At 49.6% G+C, this 21,405-nt stretch overlaps 1 protein-coding gene across 6 annotated transcripts in view; it reads left to right on the top strand.

Annotated features, from left to right (window-relative positions):
* Nucleotides 1-47: 47 nt before the first annotated feature.
* LOC135255570 (DENN domain-containing protein 5A-like) overlaps nt 48-21,405 on the top strand; it is a 140,976-nt gene continuing 119,618 nt past the window's right edge. For 2 of the 6 annotated variants that reach the window (XM_064336918.1, XM_064336919.1), the window contains exons 1-3: nt 49-369; nt 19,428-19,537; nt 19,952-20,627. In XM_064336918.1, the coding sequence (XP_064192988.1) occupies nt 270-369; nt 19,428-19,537; nt 19,952-20,627 (886 nt within the window). In that variant the 5' untranslated portion in view covers nt 49-269. Of the gene's footprint in view, nt 370-18,390; nt 18,463-19,427; nt 19,538-19,951; nt 20,628-21,405 lie in introns of all 6 variants that reach the window. The other 4 variants (XM_064336916.1, XM_064336920.1, XM_064336917.1 and 1 more) reach the window with 4 other exon arrangements.

Consider the following 21,405-nt stretch of genomic DNA (forward strand, 5'->3'; position numbering starts at 1 on the left):
CCATAACGTAATCGCTTTTTCTCTCCTCAGCATTATGCGCAGGCGCAGTGTTCACTCTGATACGAGCCAGTCTTGGGGAGGTTTCTCGGATTCTCTGGCAGATGAAAACAGCTGTACCAGAGCCCAGAATGCAACTCGGTTGCTTGTCTCGACTTCGTTCTTAGCCTTTCAGCAGTGCATCCATAATGGCATCACGGAATGGTTCCCGGACCTCCTAATATGCCCTCGATTTATACAGCGAGAACGAGGGCACCCGGACCATCCTCAAAATGACCACCGGCTTCAGCTCGAACTCCTGCCGATTCGCAGATTACTTCGTTATCTGCGGATTGGACACCGAAACTGGGTTGGAACCAGACGAACTCTCCGGTAAGTGTCGGTGTTACATACAGTAGGGGATCAGTGCGAGTATTTTTCTTGAATTGTATCACTCGTACAAGCCATATAATCCTTTAGTTTATGATGTATAGCTAGCTAGGTACCGTTAGCTTGCTAAGTAGGATAGTGACATTCCAACTGACTGGTTGGTATAGCGTTGCCTGCCCAAGGAGCTGTCGAACATAAAAAGTGGATAATATAAAATTTAAAAAATGCGAACGCAATTAATTTAGGGAACAGTATTGTGGGAAATGAATGTGTGTATCTTCTTTGTGTGTAATGTGTTTAGGTTGGGCTTTGTCGACACTGGTTGGTCAAAAAAACAATACTGACTTGAATACTGACTGCCAGCAACGATTACACGAAGGCCACTCTTGGTAATAATTAGGTAGCGCAGACAGTCTGAGCAGATTTGTGGGAGACGCTCAGTTTGGATTACAGTGGGCATTCCTACAATTCTGGCCTCTTATTACAACACCGTGCGTCTGACTTGAGGATTGACATTTTGTGGTTGTTAGCGCTTGCACTAATAATACACGGCCACTTTGACAATTTGTAAACACGAATTAACTGTATTAACATTGGGGGAAAAGATTTACAGTGATTATCTTACATGTAGCATACTGTTTAAACTCAGGTAACTGTATATAATATCAGTATAAAATCAGTTAATTAAATTAATAAAATTCATATTTTTTGCTGATGTATGAACCTGTAATTCTGTTGACTTAATTCGTTTCTACTTCCGATCGCTTGTCACCTACATCAGCCGAACGTAAGACGAGTCTCTTGTGGCTAACGCTTCCTCTAAAACTAGATCAACAGATTGTAAGATCACTGAACTATGTATTCAATATATTAGTCAACATGGAATCCCCCCCTTCCAAAAATGGTTAAAGATCATTGACAAGCACAAAAATGGCAATAATTAAAAGTAAAAATTGTGTTGTATGCTTATTTATTTCATAGTTTTACAATGATAGACAAGCAGTCTTCCATAAGGCAGGTGTCATATTGCTAACATACATTTCAAAATACTTTGAATCTTGGGTATCTGAGCAGAGGAAGTGTCTAAAAAGCTGTCCTATCTTATTAAATGTCTTAACTTCAGGGTAGACAAAGACGGTGGGTAGCATAACATCTTTGCAGTAGGGAGAAAGACACAGAGAGTCTTTTTGTGAGTTGGCAGCTTGATCATGTGTCCATGTTGTGGAACACTTGTTTGAGTCTAGTGTCCATCATGCGCTTGCACACAGTTTGAGAGAGGTGAAATACAAAAAAGGCTGAGCATGCAGGAAGTGATGGAAACAAAAGGAGGTTTGGGGCCATCTTTCCTGCTATATACTCCCAAGGGGGGGTGGGTGAGCGTGCTTCAGTGTTCCCCCTTCCCTCTTCACTCCCCCCCCCCCCCAAAAAAAGAAAAAACCGAATGATGTCATCGTAAACCCCACTGACACCAGGGATGCAGTGAGCCTCTCTTCAGTCCCTTGTGAGGAGGGGGAGGGGGGGAGTTAGTCAGCTGCTAATGTGAGGGCCATGGACGCACACATGGAGCGGTATGGGACGTGGGCCTGGGTTGCGTCGGGGGTAATCTGCGCTTGATGAGTGGCCACGTCATGCTGAATGCGATTAGCGCATGCATCCCCGGAGCCTGGGCAGGAGTCTCCAGCTGTGTGCTCTCCCCGTGGGGGTAGCCTGGTAAATCGAGGGCCAGGCTGAGGTCAGGGCCTTCTTTAGGGCTCTGCCCAAAGTCCACATCGCAGAGAGGTGCATTGGGGAGTCACTGAGCCGGATCAGCTCGTGCCTCACGGGGGGGATAGAATGGGTTAATTTACTGGCTTTCCCGTTTCCTAATATTACACTGTCTCAGTGTATTCTGCAAGGCATCGTGGGTTGATTTACGAGGTGGTGCATGGAGAATTTTAAAGCATTTTTCCTTTTCTTCTCTTGGCACATGATGTTATGTGCACCACCCCACACAGGCCTCTGTTGTTGGCTGCTGAAAAGCTTTCTTAAAAGATAGTGTCCTTGTTTTCTTCTCCCTTGTAGCATTTTGTTTGGTTAAATGAATGTAGCTGCTGACAGTTAATCCATACTGATGGCCGCTCCAGACAGAGCTGGTATAAAAGGCCAACTATTAGTAAAACAGAGAGGTGTGCACGTAATGCACATAAGGCTAATCCATCCCCTCAAACTGCACTCTTTCTAAGGAGACAAATCAACTGGCAAAGCTCTAATGGGGTTTTTATGGTACATCACATCCTGCTTGTCGAAAGGGCCATTTTGTGTTTCGTACAGCACTCTGGAGACCCCGTCGTTAATATTGTCGACAAAATGTAAATTGTGGTGTTTGTATTCCTAACTACTGCACCACTGTTTCCTCAAGTGAGATTTGATTAATGCCATCCCCCGTGTGTGTGTCTGTGTGTGTGTGTGTGTGTGTGTGTCTGTGTGCCTGTGTGTATCTATAAGTGTGTCTGTGTGTGTCTGTGTGTGTCTGTGTGTGTGTTCTTTGTGTGTGTCTGCCTCTGGCACCAGTGAACAAGGTGACTTGGCTCCCCATGAGATATCATTACAGCCCTGCACTGAGACTGAGCCTACAAGGCACACACATAGCTCAATAAATAAAAACAGCAAAATGATTTGATCTGAATCGTAAAGTTATGTCTGCTTACAGAAAAATACACAGATATATACTAACAGTCAGCGATCAAATAACACATAAAACACATATTTTTCTGTCATATTGCAGATCTAAAACCCAAGGGTTCTAACAGAAAAGGCTGTGGAACCTGACTAATGAAATGGCTAGCTTGTCATACAATAGATACCGCTCTCATTAAAGAAGTCTCTATCACTTCCCCTAGAATAACAGCACCTCCCATTCTTTGACCACATGACAAGGAGTATATTGAAAATAACACACTCAAGAAAGAGGTTGGTTCTATGCAATATAGCCTAATTAAATGCATTCAATGCAATTAAATACGAAAGGTCCAAGGGTCCCAATCGGTTGTTGATAAGTCTTGGATGTGTGGAAATAAGAGGACACAGTAGGCTACTTCCTGTTAAGTTGCCAGTATATCTTTTGAAGATGGTCTATTGCTATGAGGCCTTAGCAACAGCAGCTCTTTAGCAATTGCTACTAGAATATGAAGGCACCCTTTTGCATTGGCTACTGGTACAGGGACACCATTTAACAGTAGCATTTTTTACCACAGTCACCCTTTAGCAATACAGAGATCTCCTTTAGCAGTGGCTGCCTGCTGTCTTGTGTATCCTCGGGGAAGAACGTCATTTTTGCCGAAGCGATTCTGCAAATTCTGCGCATAATTTTACTGTTGGCTTGCACCCGCCTCTTCTCTGCCCAGCAGTTAAATGTTTCATCGAGCTGCAAAGGGGGAGATGGGCTCTCTCTAGCCGCGGGAGTCGTACGTGCTTACTCGTCTCTGTGAACAGCCAGCCGCACCGCGTCTGGCCAGGCAGACGGAGCACAGGAAGTCTGAAAGGACGAGACGCTGCGGCGACTGTTCCCTCCTGTAGCGCAGTGCGGGTCGGGGCTGAGCCGTGCTGGCGGTATCTGCTCCACAGCCCCGGGGCGTCTCTCCTGCAGGCCGCTTGTGCTCGCTGGAAAGGGGCGGAGCTCGTCGGGGATTGGCGGCTAGCGTTTTTGCGGTGGAGAGGAATCCGTGCCATTCTGCACATAGCTCCAGGGGCCGTGGAGCTATTTCTGCTGAGACATGTGCATTTTCTGGTAATTTAACGCGTACGGCTGACTTATCTGAGAGTTAGCATGCGCTACCTTCAAGACTAGCTGGCTGTTATAACTTTAGAGCATTCACATTCTTTTGTTGGAAAACCCCGTTATAGACAGAGAGCAGTAACTAAACCAGAGAGAGGGGGGAGACAGCTTTATAAAATGATGTTTTACGGGAAGGGGGATCAATCTCAAAACTCATCCCAGTGGATGCTGGTCCCCGGGCAACATGAGTGACCACAGCTAACTGATGTGTCTCATACCACTGCTGGTAACTTTTCAACAACATGGTTAGAATATTGCCAAACCGCCGAAAGAGGACACAGTTACAGCGAGACGATGGTAGTCTGAGAAGGCCTCTCTCTCGTTGTTAAGCGTTAGAGTCGTTTTGAAGACGTTACGCCTGTTCAGACATGTGCCTTAGACAAGGCCGTCTGAACAGGCCCTCTGATTCAGAGACGGTAGTGTGGAGGTCTCCTTCAAGTTAAACAGACTCACAGTGCGTTTATCACTGAGATCTGTGGAAGAATCCATCGGTGCATCCTTTGAGTTGAGAGAGATAAAGGAAGAGAGTGCAGTCCTTGGCATTGGGACACAGAGAGTCGTAGTGAGTTTGTGAACAGAGATGCGCTGTGTCTGAGCTGAGAGAGTTTTACTTCTCTGAGGATCGTCCTGAATCCACCCCGTTAATCACAGAGGAGCTCTGGGACTTTAGCAGAGACTTAGCAGGGGTTTAGTGTGTATTCTCACCTCTCCTATTCATGTACAGGTCTGGGAATAGCGGGAACAACCGCAACGACCGTAACAGTGGTGTTCTTGGGCATCACCATGCTGTGTTCAGCTTTTTTCCAAGGAGCACATGTGCCCCTAAGATGCAAAATTTAGGAGCACACTATTGCAACCCAATTAGTAGATGTGCTCCTAAATGATCTTTCCAGTTGATATACATCAATTTTCAGGAGCAAATGCTCTGAAAATGGGAGTGCTGTAGAGCCCTGATCTGTCCTGTCATTACCAGTCGTATGGGTCCAGCTGTCCTCTTCCAGATGCTCGCTCCTAGCCCGGTCTAACAGCTGTGTGCAGCTGTGCAGTGTGTGCTGTTGCAGTCGTCTCTCTGCCCATACAGGCTCTTAGTGTATGGGGAAGTATGTCTGTAAGCAAGCTCTGAATGGCTCAACTGATGTGTGACAGCTGGTTGTGCATTAGCTGCCGGTCAAGCCTTAAGAACTGGCTGAGCGCTTTGGGTCTCCTGCTACGTTGGGCTGACTGACTGAAGGAGTAGTTTCTTTGTGCTATTGGTATGAGATTACTTCCTCTTCCTCTTAGCACCCTATTGGCTGTTTAGCTAACTGACTGAAGGGGTAGGTTCTTTGTGCTACTGGTATGAGGTCACTTCCTGTTGAGCCCCTGGGGGCTGCTACATTCACTCCATGGCGGTTGGCCTGTTGAAGGCACAGAGAGTCATCTCCGCATGGCTGCCGCTTCTGTCTGAGCAGCGGGGTAGCCACGGCGCGCTCCTGCTGAAGCCGGCCTCCGCGCACCCAGTGCCGCGATGTAAACTAGCCGCGTGACTGCAGTGGAGCGTCACATTGAATGCATGCAGTCTGACCTTCAGTGCTGGTGCCTGCGCTACCTTGGGTTTTTTAGGCATTCGTGACCAAGAGTGAGGTGTAATCAGGTTTTTTCTGTGAGCGGTGAGATTTTTAGGAAACTCCAGATTTCGCAGATACGGCCGCAGTGGCGGTATGACTCAGGCTGAAGACGAAGAGTGTGGTTGCACGTGAGCATCAGGGCTTTTCTGTGTTTTTCTCTCTCTCTATCTCTATCTCTCACTCTCTCTCACACACTGTCTCTCCCTCCCTCCTTCTGTCTCTCCCCCTCTCTTTCTCCCTTTCTCTCCCTGTCCCCCCCCTCTCCCTCTTTGTCATAACTGTCATCCCTACCCTCTCCTGATGTGTCCTGAAGTCACTCTCCCTCACGTTGCGCAAGGAGCGCTTCTCAGAAGAATCTCCGCGCAGCACCCACCCGCCCAGGAGTCACGCGCCTGGAAACGGCACATTATGTGCTCTCTCAGCTGCTGCTCCCAGGGCTGCAGCGCATCGCCGGGGGGGGGGGGACGGGGGAGACGCGAGTGGACTCGCTCCAGGCCAGATGACTTGCAGTGTCAGTCATAATTTCTGCTGGCAAGAGCACCATGCAGGCCTTGAAATCCTTTCATCTGACCATAGAAGTTTTTTTTATATCGGACCCGCTATTGTTCGCTTTGTTTTTACAGCGCCCGCTCTTACCTAACCGCGGTCCTGTTTCCGCCCGCGTTCGGAGAAGCAGGGACGCGACGGTTTCGGTTCCCTTTGTTTTTCTCCCTCAACAGCAGCTGACGTGCGGTTTAGCAGCGAACCCCAGAACACGCGACGCTTTCTCCAGGAGCTTATGTAACATTACGCAACGGTCACAATGCTAAACCTGCAGCATTTCCTCAGCCGAAAGGCATTCGGAGAGGCAGAGACGAGCGATTCTCTGCCTCTGGCCGCTCCCCTAATTGGTCCTGCTCCTGCTGGGTACGCAGGCGGGACGGGGGACAGAGATGCCTCCTGCCGTTCTGTCCCGGGCCTCGCCTTCAGCCTCTCTCTGAGGGCATGACGTTCTCGCTTTTCTTTCAGCGCGCTGAGCCAAGATCAGCACCATCTCCCTTTCCCTCTTCCCTGCCTCCTTAAATCAGGCTCACTTTAGCTCTATTTGTTTTTTTAATTATGTGTTCTCTTCATTCCAAGCATTTACACAAATAGAGTACATTTAGTCTGAGCCTGTTTGGGCTTCTCTGAGAAGATGATAAACTTAGCGGGCTCATCATATTGTACTCCCTCATGGAAAAAGTCACGTTAAGTATCATGTAAAAAATATAAGAATTTTTCTTATATTTATTCTTAAAATTTATTTCAGTATATAAGAATGTCTTGTACTGTGTTTTGAAGATATGACATTGTTTTCGTATAATGTTAAAAATATATGATTAGTGATGCATGCAAAATATTTATATGTGATAATGCTAGGTAATTTGAGTTATATGACATAGTGAAACAATTATTTACTTCACAGTGCTATCTACGTTATTGATATTAGCTCATATAGCTGCTTTTTGTGATGGCTGTTTAATTTACTCAGTTGATGAATACATTGGGATTTGCAGTCATTTGGCCAGAACATGGCCAGCTTTGGGACAAAAAAAAAAAGCTCCATTATCCTTATCCACAGTGGCTTGGTGCAGGCTGATGGCCTAATTAGCATATGTATAAGAGGCCCTCCCACCGGTGCTCTGTGATTGGCCGGCCCGTGGCCCGCGTGCACCAGAAGACCCCTGGGTAAACTGGCCTGCAGCTGGACGCCGGCCACATGCTGGTCTGACCATTCAGATGCTAACCCGGCAAGACTTTCCCAGCCTCCCCCAGTGACATCACCTTCAGGCTGAAACAAGCACTTGTGCTGGGTATGAGAAACTGTATGTTGTGCCCATGTGAGGACAGCACCGCACTGAGTAAAAATCTTATCAAAATGGCAGATATGCTGCCAGTTATAACTTGTTCCCAGTTGTTAAGGTCATATTTTCAGAACAGGAATTTTTCAGTGAAGGTACTTCTGACAACTGGGGTTCTCCCTCTGAGAGAAGAATTCACATACAGCGCCCCCTCCAACCCCCCCCCCCCAATTCAAAAGGGCAGCATTTATGTATGTACATGCATCCTCCACATCAAGTATGCTCAAAAAACAGGACAGGACAGGACATTGTGACAAATAGATTACATTTCAAGGCGGTGGTTTGTCAGAAGTTCAGTGTGCAGTTGGTGGAAAGTCCATGATACTTTGGTGGTGTGGGGGTATTCCATGATGGGGGGGGGGGGCTGTTAGATCCATGATAGTGTTGAAGTTTGTTCAGTCATCCCTTTCTCGTTGAAACATCACTTAGTGACTGTTTTTAGTTGGAAGGTGTGGTGTGTGGGTTTTGGTGATGATAACTGATTGCTTCGCTGAGCTGGCGTTAAATGACGCATAACTGCTGAAGGATGCCATCACGTGGCAATATTATTTACATAGCTGAAAAGGTACAGCAGTATCAAATGATTAAATATTTATGTTTTGGAATAAACTGTGTTTTCGTTTGACATTCTCTAGTTGCCGGTTTTTTGTTCCTATCTCTTGTACTACATAGAAAATTTGTGTGAAAGCGGTTAGCCTAGTGAGCATTAGCCTATACTGAAAAGCGTTTCTAGACTGAGTTGCTATCCTCCCATTTTGTTTTATTTATTTATTTTTTGCTCATATAAATTGATTGTACCCAGATGGCCGTCGGATATGAACAGATTGTTTCTAACCTGGAGTTTAAGAATTGTTTTTGCTTTTCTCCGAGAGAGCAAACGCTGTGTAATTGAGCAGCGCTTATTGTCGTTCAGAACATCCATCGCCCCGGTTTGTTTTTGTTTTTTACTTCTCTCTTTGTGAAAGCCTTCTTCCGCTTTCGCTCGGTAATCCCTCTTTAATGACACGTTTAACTCTAACTCTCGGGAACGTTTATGAGGTCTCGGCTAGACTTGCGCAATAATAAAGCAAACCGTTTGAACTCTCTTTCACCGAAAGGCCAGATTTGGCGGCATGTGCTACGGAGGGAGAGGGTTGTGAATTTGGTGATGGCTAGCGCTTTATACAGAAGAGAATATATACACGAGGCAGCACAGCTAGCTGGCACCGACAGAAAACCCTCTAAGGAAGACCCAGGCTCAGTTAGTGTGTGGCCTGTACTTAAACCTCTGTTGCTAATACATGTATGCCTTCGTGGTGCCCGGAGACTGTCAATTTGTTTGTGAGAAAAGAAGGATTATTTTATCTAGGCGGTAAAACCGGGGCTTCTGATTTGCTGATGATGAAGTCTTGGATTTAAACACTTTAAGATTTTCGTTGTCGTCTCTAATCCGAGACAGCGGTCCGCCACATTAAATATGGAATTATAAAACACGCTCGCAAATTAGTTTGACCTATTTGAGTCGACGGGAATCGGAATCAATGACCTTTTGCATCAATCACAAGTAAGTGCTTAAACCAGCCCTCGCTGAGGTCACGCGCAACCATTAAGCCGTGCTGTTAGTCATGTGATCCAACACCGCGGGAGAGCCTGTTCCCCTGACCCTGAGTGGCAGCTGAAGCAGCGGGCGGTGTTACTGGGAAGGAGACCTTGATTGAATCCCTCCGTGCGCTCCAGGAAACCAATCACATTATGCAGATGACTTAGAGTAAACACGGGGCATTCTTTCACAAGCGCTATGCGGAAGCTGCGTTTGCTGTGCTGAAAGGGGCTTTCCCCCTGTCTCCCGTAAGTCACCCTCTTAGCGCGTTTCTATTCCCGTCTCCCCCGGTTACGGGCTCGGTGTATCTTCCGGAGCGCTGGTCTGTCTGGAACGCCTCTCCCTGCCTCCCTTGGATAGGGAGAGCAGCAGTGCAGGAGACTGCGGACGCTGCCGTCTGCGGAGCACCTTCTCATTCCCCCTGGCAGCAAACAGCTGATGGAATATTCCCCCAGAGCAAGGCCAGGGACAGACAGGCTGAGCTACCAGAGTTTGTGCACATTCCTATGTCTGCACAAGCATTTGTGTATGTGTGTGCGTGTGTACGCGCATGTATTCATGTGTAACTGCATATTTCCAATGTGTGTAGTTTAGCTGCTCTCAGGCCAACAAACTACACTGATAGGCATTATGAAAACCTGAGTGCTCATAACTCTCACTTCCTGATTCACTCTCTCTTTCTGTCTGTCTCTCTCTCACTCTCTCTTTGTCTCTATTTCTGTCTCACTCTCGCTCTTTCTCACTTCCTCCTCTCTTGTCCTCTATCCATCTCTTTCTCTTCAGTCAAACAATAGCAGTACAGTACAGGTATTGCTGGAAGTCTATTATGTGCCTCTGTGGAATGAGTGAGTACTATCATTTATATTGCAGATTCTATGATTAGAAGTCCAGATTTTTAAATTTCTTCCTGTGACCTTCCCATGGTTGCCTCTGGAGCCAGCTTCATGGGCCCAGGTTTTGACTCGCCTCTCGGGTGAGTGGGCCCGTTTAGGCGGCCCACAGACGAGGCCCGGCCTGGTCCAAGCCATGACGTGGGTGGAGCTCTGAGTGAGATGGGGCGGGGAGAAAGCACTGAGTCACGCCCCTTGTGGGCGGGCTGAGGATGGCTCTCCATGGTCACAGCCATACCCTGCACTTGTGTCACTGTCACTAGCTGGTTGGCTGGTTACTATTTCAGAAAACCGCCAGCCCCTCTAAAGTGGACCTAACCTGTAAGAGGCCACATGCTGGTCTGACCTGTAAGTGGTCTCTGGTTAGCTGACATGATGCTCCTGGTGATTTTTTCACTAAAAGGATGGGTGCTTTCCACCCGATCTCCACTCTATTATGTCCACATTTACAGAGCTGCTCCTCTTGAATCTGAAATCGACCGTCGGTGATCTCACTTTTGGCACGGTGGAGGTATTTGAATTTGAGACCCCACACCCATGCTGTTCCGGAAACAACTAGGCCAGAATTAGGGAGGGAGGTTTTCTCACTTCCATTTTTTAGCTGAAATAATGCATTTAAAAAAAAGCAGTGAACCTCAACTTCTCCTAACTGCGCTGCTATGTCTGAACTTGTTGCTTGGCACGAGACTAATGGACCAATCAGCTCGCTGGGCGACCAGATGGCGGTGAGTGACGGCAGGAAGCTTGTTGCAGCGTGCCTCGCCGGTCCTTTCAGACCGCTAACGGTCGCCCTCGGCCCTTTGTGACCGACAGCGCGGGGGGTGGGGGCGACGGGGGGGGCAGCTCTTTGTGTGCGGCTGGGGATGTCACTCATGCGGAAATGGGGGTGACGCTTGGACCCCGTTAGGAGACGCAGAGGAACAGCCCAAACCGTGGAAGACGGAAGGAGGGAGCTCCAGGGAATCAAGTGATTTTGGGAAATGGGCAGAATCAGTCGCCCCACTTAAAGACATGAGTAACATGGTTAAAAGATTATGTGCAACCCTGAGTGATAATTGAGGTGCACAGTGTCTGGAGTCAGCATTGGTTTATTTAGAGCAAGTGCAGTTCCCAGGCCATGATGCTAGAACAAAATAACCATTAACACTCCCATGATGCATAATTACAAACAATGATAACATGATAAGACATGGTACTGTCATCTATACAACAGTGCTTGAGTGTTGTGGTCTACAGACAGAGGTAAGTCCACACACACTGTAAAAATCTCACCCATGGAGTGGAAACCCCTAAACAGAAATTGCAGATAAGCAAAGGTCTTCATTTCAAACACACACGCCTTCTCTCTTTTTTTTTTATTATTTGTATTTTATTACACAGCACCTTGTTTCGGTGCTCCGCCCCCACTGTGATGCTCGCCCTGCTCTGCGTTTGGACAGACCCGGGACAGGCTCTGGAGCCCCCGCACGGCGGATTGGGCTGCGTTCTGCCTCACGCTCTCAAAGGCGCTGTTCATTACGCCGGTGAGAGCTCTCCGGAAAGGGGCGGGGTTTCCTTCGCCGGTGTTTCGGGGCGGTGAGAGCTGGTGCAGCGCCGGAGCCCTCGGTCATCGCCGTCTCGGCACACCGCAGGAAAAGCCGTATTAGCCATACGGGCAGGGAGAAGCCAAAGGACCGACCGGCTGGCTTCCTGGGATGTAGATTTAATAAAGGAGGGCTGCCTAAATGAACAGTAGGATTCAGACACTTTATTGCTTTTTTACCCCCCGAGGTCCCTGCACATCTCCTCTCCTCTGGAAGGATGAGGCTGATTTCTCCTGGCTCTGCGGAGGAGGGAAACCGAACCAGAGTTCTTACAGGCAGCTAAACCCCGTCTGCGTCTGAGGAGCGCGCGCGCGCGCGTGTGTGTGTGTGTGCGTGTGTGTTCACGCCGCTGACTGTGTGTTCAGTCGGATGCTGGCTCTGATGACACTCCGCACTTCCTGCTACTTAAAAAGGTGTTCCGGCTCCGTGGGTTGTGACGTGAGCGGCAGGCGTGGGGGGGTGGCACACAGGGCGGGGGTGGCATGTGTGGACTGGCACTCGGGGGTGGCACGCGGGCTGGCGGAGGCCCCCGTGGCGGCGCGTGGGCGCTGACTCCCCGGCGCTGGAGAGGAAGGCGTGGGAAGCGTGCGGAAGCGGCTCGGCCGCCCACGTGCCCGGTGTCATCACCGAGGCCCCACGCCGGGCCGCCCGGCAGGGAGTTCCTCTGCCGAAGAGGCCTGAAGCGCCGCGTGTGAGGAGGGGCCGGGCCTGTCTCCACCCCTCCCCCTCCCCCTCCCCCCTTAATGCCTGGATGTGAGGCTTCCTCCCTCCATTTTCTCTGCCTGTCTCCTTTGCTCCCCACCCCCCAAGCGCAGGCGTTTACAGGAGCCTCTCTCCCCTGAATAACTGCTCGATCCGGGCCGTTTTCCCAGACCAGGGCTGGCCCGGTGCAGCGGGTCTGTTGCCACAGAGCGGCTCGCGGCATCGCGGCCCGGCGCCCGCCCACGCCCGCTGGCACGGCGGGACTCGGGGGTGCGGTCGGTGGCACGCGCGGCGTTGGCGGAGCGGTTAATGAATTGGACGAGCCGTGACATAGACGCCGGTTTCAGCGGGGGTGTTAATCGATGTCCTTCCCCTGCGGCCCTGCGCTCGGGAGCCTGGGGGTGTCGCTGATGAAAGAACACGCTGTACGACACCCCCGGCACAGGCCCCGCGTGGTTACACGGAAATAAACATCGGCGGGTTGTGCTGCTGGTGTTTAAACATGCATGCATGTGCCAGAGGCTGTTTCACTGCACTGTACCGAGAACTGTGGAACCAACTGTACAAAGCACCAACTGTACCTGGCATCCAGCTAGAGACACTGAAGGGTCCTGCCAGATAGCTAGAGACACTGAAGGGTCCTGCCAGATAGCTAGAGAGACTGAAGGGTCCTGCCAGATAGCTAGAGACACTGAAGTCTGCAGAAGCTAGAGAGACTGAAGGGTCCTGCCAGATAGCTAGAGAGACTGAAGGGTCCTGCCAGATAGCTAGAGAGACTGAAGGGTCCTGCCAGATAGCTAGAGAGATTGAAGGGTCCTGCCAGATAGCTAGAGAGATTGAAGGGTCCTGCCAGATACTAGAGATAAAGGTCTCAGATAGCTAGAAGATTAAGGGTCCTGCCAGATAGCTAGAGAGATTGAAGGGTCCTGCCAGATAGCTAGAGAGACTGAAGGGTCCTGCCAGATAGCTAGAGAGATAGAAGGGTCCTGCCAGATAGCTAGAAAGATTAAAGGGTCCTGCCAGATAGCTAGAGAGATAGAAGGGTCCTGCCAGATAGATAGAGATTGAAGGGTCCTGCCATAAACAACTGTGGGTACGTTGTCGGAGGCTGTTTTCCTGCCAGAAAAAAGCCCTGTTTCTGTTTCTTTCAGATTAGCCGTCACATGTCCCATTTTCTACTCTGCAAATGGATTATTGATGTCTGGAAAGGGTTACGCTTTTGATCTTTTTAGAGTGCTATACGTCATCAGCTCTGGGGTTGCCCTGGCGATGCACTCTTAGCCCCTTTCTAGGTTTTAATGAAGGAGGCAAATGAGGTGTGGACTGATCCCAGAGGGGCTTTATAAGGCATCCCAGCATGCACTGCTGTGGCCTGGTTCCCTCGCCTCCAGGTGCTTTGCCATAATAATAATGCAGTCGAGTCCATTTGCATGACCTGAGCTCTCATTCTGAACCAATACACACAACTTCCTTTAACGTTAATGTTTAACATTAAATTTCAAAGCGCTTGAAATGTTCGGAAGTTTCCAAATGGTCCTGTAATAACTTTCCCAACTGCCTCTATACCCTATTTTTCTTATTTGAATTCTGGCTTTAAATGAGACAACTTCCACTTTAATATTCAACTTTAATAGTTTGACATTCATTTCAAACTATTAAAGTTGACAAGTATCAATTTCTAAACACCTCTAAATTCTGTTCCACAGGGCACCATGTGGATGAATTATTCTGATCATCTAGTGCTCATAGCTTCTTTACTTGAATATGAAAACACCAGCTGTTTGTTTCACTTAAAATAATGCTACATTTATTGTACCAAAATGCTTGGTGAAAAACTCTTCACGTTGAAAATGATTGCAGCATGTCATAGAAAATCTTCTAGCATATTAATTGTGAGTTTAACATGTATTTTTATACATGATTATGTTCTCTCAGAGCACAGTTGCCGGTTAAAGCAATAGCCTTATGCATTAAACCATTAAACCCTCTCTTATGCGTTACTCGCTGAACTCATATGCCGTGGTAAAGCTTCCCTGAGTCTGGCTGTTCAGAGAATGAGAAAGCAGGCTCATCATTACATTACATTACATTACATTATAGGTATTTAGCTGACGCTCTTATCCAGAGCGACTTACAACAGAGTAACCAAACTCAGGATCAAGTCCGCTTAAGTCCATTGAACAACATGTAGATAAAAAGCCTTTACTATGATGCATACAATAAGGAGAAACAAGATAGTCTGAACAAAATTTTTTTTTTTTTTTTTTTTATTTTATTTTTTTTATAGTTATGGGAGGAGGTTTAGGGAAGAGGAGAGAGGTACACAGAGAAGAGGTGCGTCTTGAGTTTCCGTTTGAAGACGCTCAGACACTCTGCTGTTCTGACCTCCACTGGAAGATCGTTCCACCATCGTGGGGCCAGAACTGCAAAGAGTCGAGACCTTGTTGCTGCTCGTGTAGGGGAGGAATCAGCCGCCTGTAGTAGCCGATCGGAGCGATCTGGCCGGCTTGTAGGGTCTGATCATCTTCTGCAGATAACCAGGAGCTGACCCTTGACTGCTTGGAAAGCAAGCACCAGTGTCTTAAACCGGATGCGAGCTTGCACTGGTAGCCAGTGGAGGGAGATGAGGAGGGAGTGACGTGGGAGTCACGAGGGAGGTTGTAAACCAGACGTGCTGCTGCATTCTGGATGAGCTGAAGGGGTCTGGTGGCTGATGCTGGGAGACCAGCCAGGAGGGAGTTGCAGTAGTCCAGACGTGACAGTATCATGGCCTGGACCAGGAGCTGTGTGGAATAATTGGTGAGGAGTGGTCTTATTCTGCGGATATTGTATAGGATGAACCTGCACGACCGGGTGGTTGCCGCGATATTCTCAGAGAGTGACAGCCTGTTGTCGAGCACAACTCCAAGATTTCGGGCACTCTGTGAAGGGTGTAGGGGAGTGTCTCCTAAAGAAATGGGGAGATGAGAAGTGGGAGAGGTAAGAGAAGGAATATGGAGAAGTTCCGTTTTGTTTGTGTTGAGCTTGAGTTGGTGTTTGGTCATCCAGCTCTGGATGTCACTCAGGCAGGCGGATATGCGATCGGAGACCTGAGTGTCTGTGGGAGAGAAAGAGTAGAAAAGTTGAATATCATCTGCATAGAGATGATATGACATGCCATGGGCGGCAATAACAGGGCCAAGGGACCTAGTATACAGAGAAAATCAGGACTGAAGTGCCTGTGTTGCTACTGCCTGTTATAGACGCAGTCTGTAATTAAAACCTTTGCGCACCATGTGATTATTTTCTGGCCACACCTGGTCCCCCGACTGTCTAGACATCAGTCTGCAGCTGATCTGCACAGGGGCTTACGTGCTGAACAGGGAGACATAGAGGATCATGGGAAATGCGGTCCTGGCAAACTGTGTCTTCAGGCAGCCTGGAGCTAACGATACTGTGTGTGTGTGTGTTCGTGTTTGAGTTAGGTTCCCCATGCACTTTCCTTTTTCTCTGTAGGAGAATGTCCTTATAGTGAACCCTTTACTCGAGATGTGGTAAAAGGCACACATTTAGTCTTAAGCTCCTGGCATAATTAGGTCACGTACATCTGAATGAGCGCTCCGCGTTTGACGCTGGACAGCAGCACTATTTGGGGTTGATGAATGCACCGACTCTAAATGGAGGTTCACGTGAGCGTTTGCGATGTGGCTGTAGTGTAATCCGATCCTTCATTATTGATCAGGGCACAGGAAGAGGATGTCCTGCTCTCCCTCTTTCCGCTTTTTACACATCGCAAAGGAAAGGGCCAATCAGGCGAGGCAGTCACCCCGTACACGCACACAGACACACCTGCAAACATGCACACTCACTGGTGAAGTGTGACGACTGTGGCTGTTTGGCTTGGTCTGGTGTTAACAAGGTGGTTAGATGTGAGCAGTTTATTCTCTATTGAATGAAGCGTGTGAATAGATCCATATCAAACTCACCACCCCACCCCCCCACCCCATGCTCAATCACCACTCCTCCCTGAGTGTACCTTGTGTTCTCAGGCCCTGATATGCGTTTTTAAATTACCCCTTTAAATTTACTTTGCTTTTTGTTTCATAAGAAGCATTTTGGTCAGGTTCTGTTTTTGATTTCGGTTTAGTTTGGCCGTCCTTTCCTTTTGATCTGCGCTTGTTGTGTTAAGGGCTCTGAGGTGACATGCAGAACAAACGTATGTTGGGTTGAAATGGAGATTCCTTTCTCCTTGAACTGTAGAATTAGCAGTGACTATTCACCACTCCCAGTTTGTTTTAAAAACAGAAATCACAGCTGGTTTTTCTGCAGTCAGTTTGAATAGTGCGCAGTATGAAAGAGTGTGAGGTCTCTCAGGTCCTCACGCTGAATTGGTGCCTTGTTCTGCCACGTTCACATGATCAGTAATGGGGTCCCGGGTTCGTAATCCACACAGAGGCGCTTGCTGCTGATTCCGCACACAAACTGCGCCCCGGACCCCCCTCCCTCCCCCCTCCGCCCCCTCGCGGGACGGCTGTAATGGCGGCCCGTCTGACCTCTCGTTTGCCGAGCAGATGCTTTTGGACAGACGCCTCCGAGCCCGGGAGAGAAATGCGAGGCATGCGAAGACTGCAGGAGAGTCTGAGCTAACGAGCCTCAGCAGTGACCTCACGCCTGCAGAATCGAGGAGCAAATGCTGCATCCGTGTTTGTGGCGTTGGCTAGAGGCGATAAGCAAGGGCTGTTAGCCCCCTGTGTGTGTGTGTGTGTGTGTAAGCGCGCTGGCTTGTGGTGGCTGCGTGTGTGTGCCTGTGTGTGTGTGTGTGTACATGCGCGTGTGTGCCGAACAAAGAGGGCACTTCTGCAGCTGCGCATCGCAGGTGAGTGAGCTGCGAGCGTGGCGCCTTTGTCCACAACGTTCTGTGAGTGGGAGGGGGGGGGAGACTCCTGCCCCCCCACTGCCCACGCCCGCCACTGACGCGTAATCGCGCCAACCGCGAGCCGAGCTGAGCGTCTTTCGCACTCCCGACGCCCCCCCTTTTCCTGCAGGAGGTGCGTCGTCTCCTCAGAAATGCAGCTGATTGGCTGAACGGGGTCGCGCCGCGAGTGTATGTGAGGCCAAGTGGCCAGCCTCAGGTCTGAGAGAGAGAGAGAGAGAGAGAGAGAGAGAGAGAGATTCCAGTCTCACCACTCCCTTTTCCATCCCTCGCTCTGACACTCCCTCCTTCCCATCATCCGGTCTCTGGCGTGTAGGAAGCAGGGTGGAGACGCAGACCCGCCCTCTGGCAGATAAAACCAATGGGCTTTTGTTTTCTGACAGAATCCAGCCCTCTCTTATTCACACTGCGTGACTCATTGTGCCATATGGCCTGGGTTTCACCTTGTGACACGCTGAACAACGGTGCTATTTACTGCTGCTTATGTCAGAGCTGTTTTGCTTTGTGTACATGTGGAAAATGGCTTTTATATCAGTGCCTCTCTAACTATGACTGTTGAAGGGAGTCCTGTATTTTGTGTGCAGTGTGTTATGTTTTTGCCCGTGTTCTTCAGGATTCGTGGATATGTATGACGCTAACATTTCCTTCCTTTGTCTAAGGTAGAGTATTTGTAAAGGTGATCCACTGCTCTGCCATGTTGGTTCTCTGTTCATTTCATCCCAGTCAGCTCCTCCTCCTATTCCCCACCTGTGTCATTACTGTGCTGCATTTTAGGAGTTATAATCCAGCCCTGAATGCTCAAAACGGGGGATTAACTTGACTTTCTACCAGGTTGATGAGTAGTATCAGAGCAACAGATGCCATTTCACGTGCAGACCGTTTAATCGAGTGCAGAAAAAGAGCGGACCTCAGTGTCCGTTCTGCAGCTTTAGCCAGCCCACAGTGTTCTCACAGCGTTACTGTTGTGAGGATTCCAATTTAACAGCTGGGTATGAGGAGTTAGCGGTGAGGATATATCGTTGCCATGTGATTAACTGTTGTTTTATCTGTCGTATAGCTTTATGCCAGTATATAGAGGCTACTAAATTCAGAGATGGGGCCAGACGATTGTCAGCGAGTGGCGAAGAAGGTAACCCCTCCCGATGGTCCCTCTGATCTCCACGGCTCTGCTTGCGATCTTTAACCTTTAACCTTTAACCTGACACCCCCTTCTTTCACAGCACCCCTTGTTTTTATTTACGTTTTCTGAGCTGAGCTCTTCTGCCACGGTGGAGGGAATTCTGGGAGAAGTCCTCTTACCTGCCTCCTCCTCCCCCTCCCCCCCCCCCCTCCTCCTCCTCCCCACAGCTGTTGGACATCCAGCCAGTCTGTTTGACTACTTCTGCCTGCCCCTCACACGCCTGCCGCTGCTGCTGTTTGCTTGGTCAATGTCTCCTCTCCTCACTCCACTGTGAAAATGACCTCCCCCCTCACTGTCTCTTCACGTGCGCACCACCTCTGCTTCACGTATGATTTGATTGGGTTTGATCACTGATTCATTTGACTGATTATTTATATTTCTTTTCCCCCCCCCCCTGTATTGCTATAAATGCTGCCACCCATTACATGGGAGTTAAGCATCTTTACCATTTTGTGTTTGGCTCTGCTGTCAGAGGAAAGTTAAATGGCGCGTCTCCCTGCTGTGAGCCCTCGGCAGAGCCTGCAGGCTGCTCGGTGTGCTGCGGCGCTTTGACGTTTCAGTGGCGTTCCCAGCAGGCGCTCTTAATGGGGGTCTCACACAAGCCCAGCGTCGCGGTGGCAGCTGCTTATACAATACGGCTCTTTCTCTCACCCGAGACAACTGCGCCCACTGCCTTGTTTCCTGCCCAGGGTGTCTTGCGCCTCAAGCTTTGTCTTTCGATTGGTTGTCTTTCTTCCACGTGCATATGCCCCGCCCACATGGCACCCTGCCCCTCTGTGTCTCTGCTGACCTCCCCCTTCTCTTTTTTTTCTCTCTCCCTCCCTCCTTTTCTCCCTTTCGCTCTCTCTCTCTTTCTCTTTGGTCTCTCTCTCTCTCTTTCACTCTCTCTTCCTGCCCCTGATTCTCTGCTCTAGGTGAGAATTTTGAGCAGAGTCCCCTGCGGAGGACATTCAAGTCCAAAGTCCTGGCACACTACCCCGACAATGTGGAGTGGAGCCCCTTTGACCAGGACGCGGTGGGCATGGTGAGAGGGGGGAGCCGGGGCTTTTCATTGGTCAGACACATCCAGCTCAGGCTGCCACATAGGCCATAGGTAGCAGCGCACCCCATGGTCTGCTTTCATAGGCTGACTGTGTCTGAGGCCACTATGGGCTGCAGCCACTAAATGGTAAATGGTAAATGGACTGCATTTATATAGCGCTTTTATCCAAAGCGCTTTACAATTGATGCCTCGCATTCACCAGAGCAGTTAGGGGTTAGGTGTCTTGCTCAGGGACACTTCGACACGCCCAGTGCAGGGGATCGAACCGGCAACCCTCCGACTGCCAGACAACCGCTCTTACCTCCTGAGCTATGTCGCCCCACTACAGCTGGCATTTTGTTTTGAAAGTGTGTAATGTAATTTTGCTGGTTAAACGCGCCCCCTCTCGCCCCCCAGCTGTGCATGCCGAAGGGCCTGTCGTTCCGCACGCAGGCGGACTCGCGGGAGCCGCAGTTCCACTCCTTCATCATCACGCGGGAGGACGGCTCGCGCACCTACGGCTTCGCCCTCACCTTCTACGAGGAGGTGACCAGCAAGCAGATCTGCAGCGCCATGCAGACGCTGTACCACATGCACAACGCCGAGCAGTACGACATCCTGCACGCGCCGGCCCCGCCCCCCGCCGCGCCCGCCCCCCACGACGACCGCCGCCACGTCCTGCACCCGTCCCCCGCCCTCTCCCGCCTGCAGCGCTTCAACTCCTACGACATCAGCCGCGACACGCTCTACGTCTCCAAGTGCATCTGCCTGATGGCGCCCATGGCGTTCCCGCAGGCCTGCCGGAAGGTTCTGGAGCAGCTGCACCGCGCCGTCTCCTCCCCGCAGCCGCCGCCGCTGCCGCTGGAGAGCTACGTCTACAACATCCTGTACGAGGTGCCGCTGCCGCCGGTGGGCCGCTCGCTCAAGTTCTCCGGCGTGTACGGGCCGATCGTGTGCCAGCGGCCCAGCACGTCCGAGCTCCCGCTCTTCGACTTCCCCATCCGGGAGGTGTTCGAGCTCCTCGGGGTGGAGAACGTGCTGCAGCTCTTCACCTGTGCCCTGCTGGAGATTCAGATCCTGCTCTACTCTCAGCGTAAGTACCCCTGCGGCATTGTGGGTAATGTAGTTAGTGTGCTGTTATTTAGAGGGTGTGGTAGTTCCAGGGGTGATGGCCTGCTCACAGAGCAATGTAGTTCTTTATGAGCCCATTGCCTGTGGCACTGAAAATAATAATGCTCCAAGTGAACTGTGTCCTTGAATTGTTTTCTTTTCCATAACCAGAAGCTCAGCTAAACTGGTGATATCACGTTTTCTGTGAGATGGTGTATGTGCCCTGCGATGGACTGGTGTACTGTCGAGGGTATTTTCTTGCCTCTCGCCCAGTGCATGCTGGGATAGGCTCAAGCACCTCCTGCGACCCTGACCAGGAATAAGCGGGTATAGATAATAGATGGATGGTGGAGGTTTTTATCACGCTAAAGTCATTCGAGCTGAAATGGTTAACAGAGCTTTCAGGTAAATGGAGTTCATTCTGTTCCAGTGATTGTGAGCTCCAGGTTAAGTCTCCTGAACATGGGTAACAAATCGCTGCATGTTATGCCACAGCCAGGCAAAGTGTGTTCTGTATCTGATGCCTTAATTTCACCACATCAGCAGGCTGAAGTATTAGATCATTTGTCTTTTTACTATTCGGGAGTTAGCACTAGTTAATATTCCTGTCATACACTGGATTTGCCAACATAGCACTTGAGGTTTCGCTAAGAAACGTGTCCAGCCCTGGCCCCACGCTTTATTAAATTGTAATTATAATAACCGAATATACCTTTCTGAAAATTGCTCCTTGTAGAAACTCATTCCCATTTCACTTCGGA

The sequence above is a fragment of the Anguilla rostrata genome, chromosome 5 (genome assembly GCF_018555375.3).
Source record: "Anguilla rostrata isolate EN2019 chromosome 5, ASM1855537v3, whole genome shotgun sequence".
Classification (NCBI taxonomy): domain Eukaryota; kingdom Metazoa; phylum Chordata; class Actinopteri; order Anguilliformes; family Anguillidae; genus Anguilla; species Anguilla rostrata.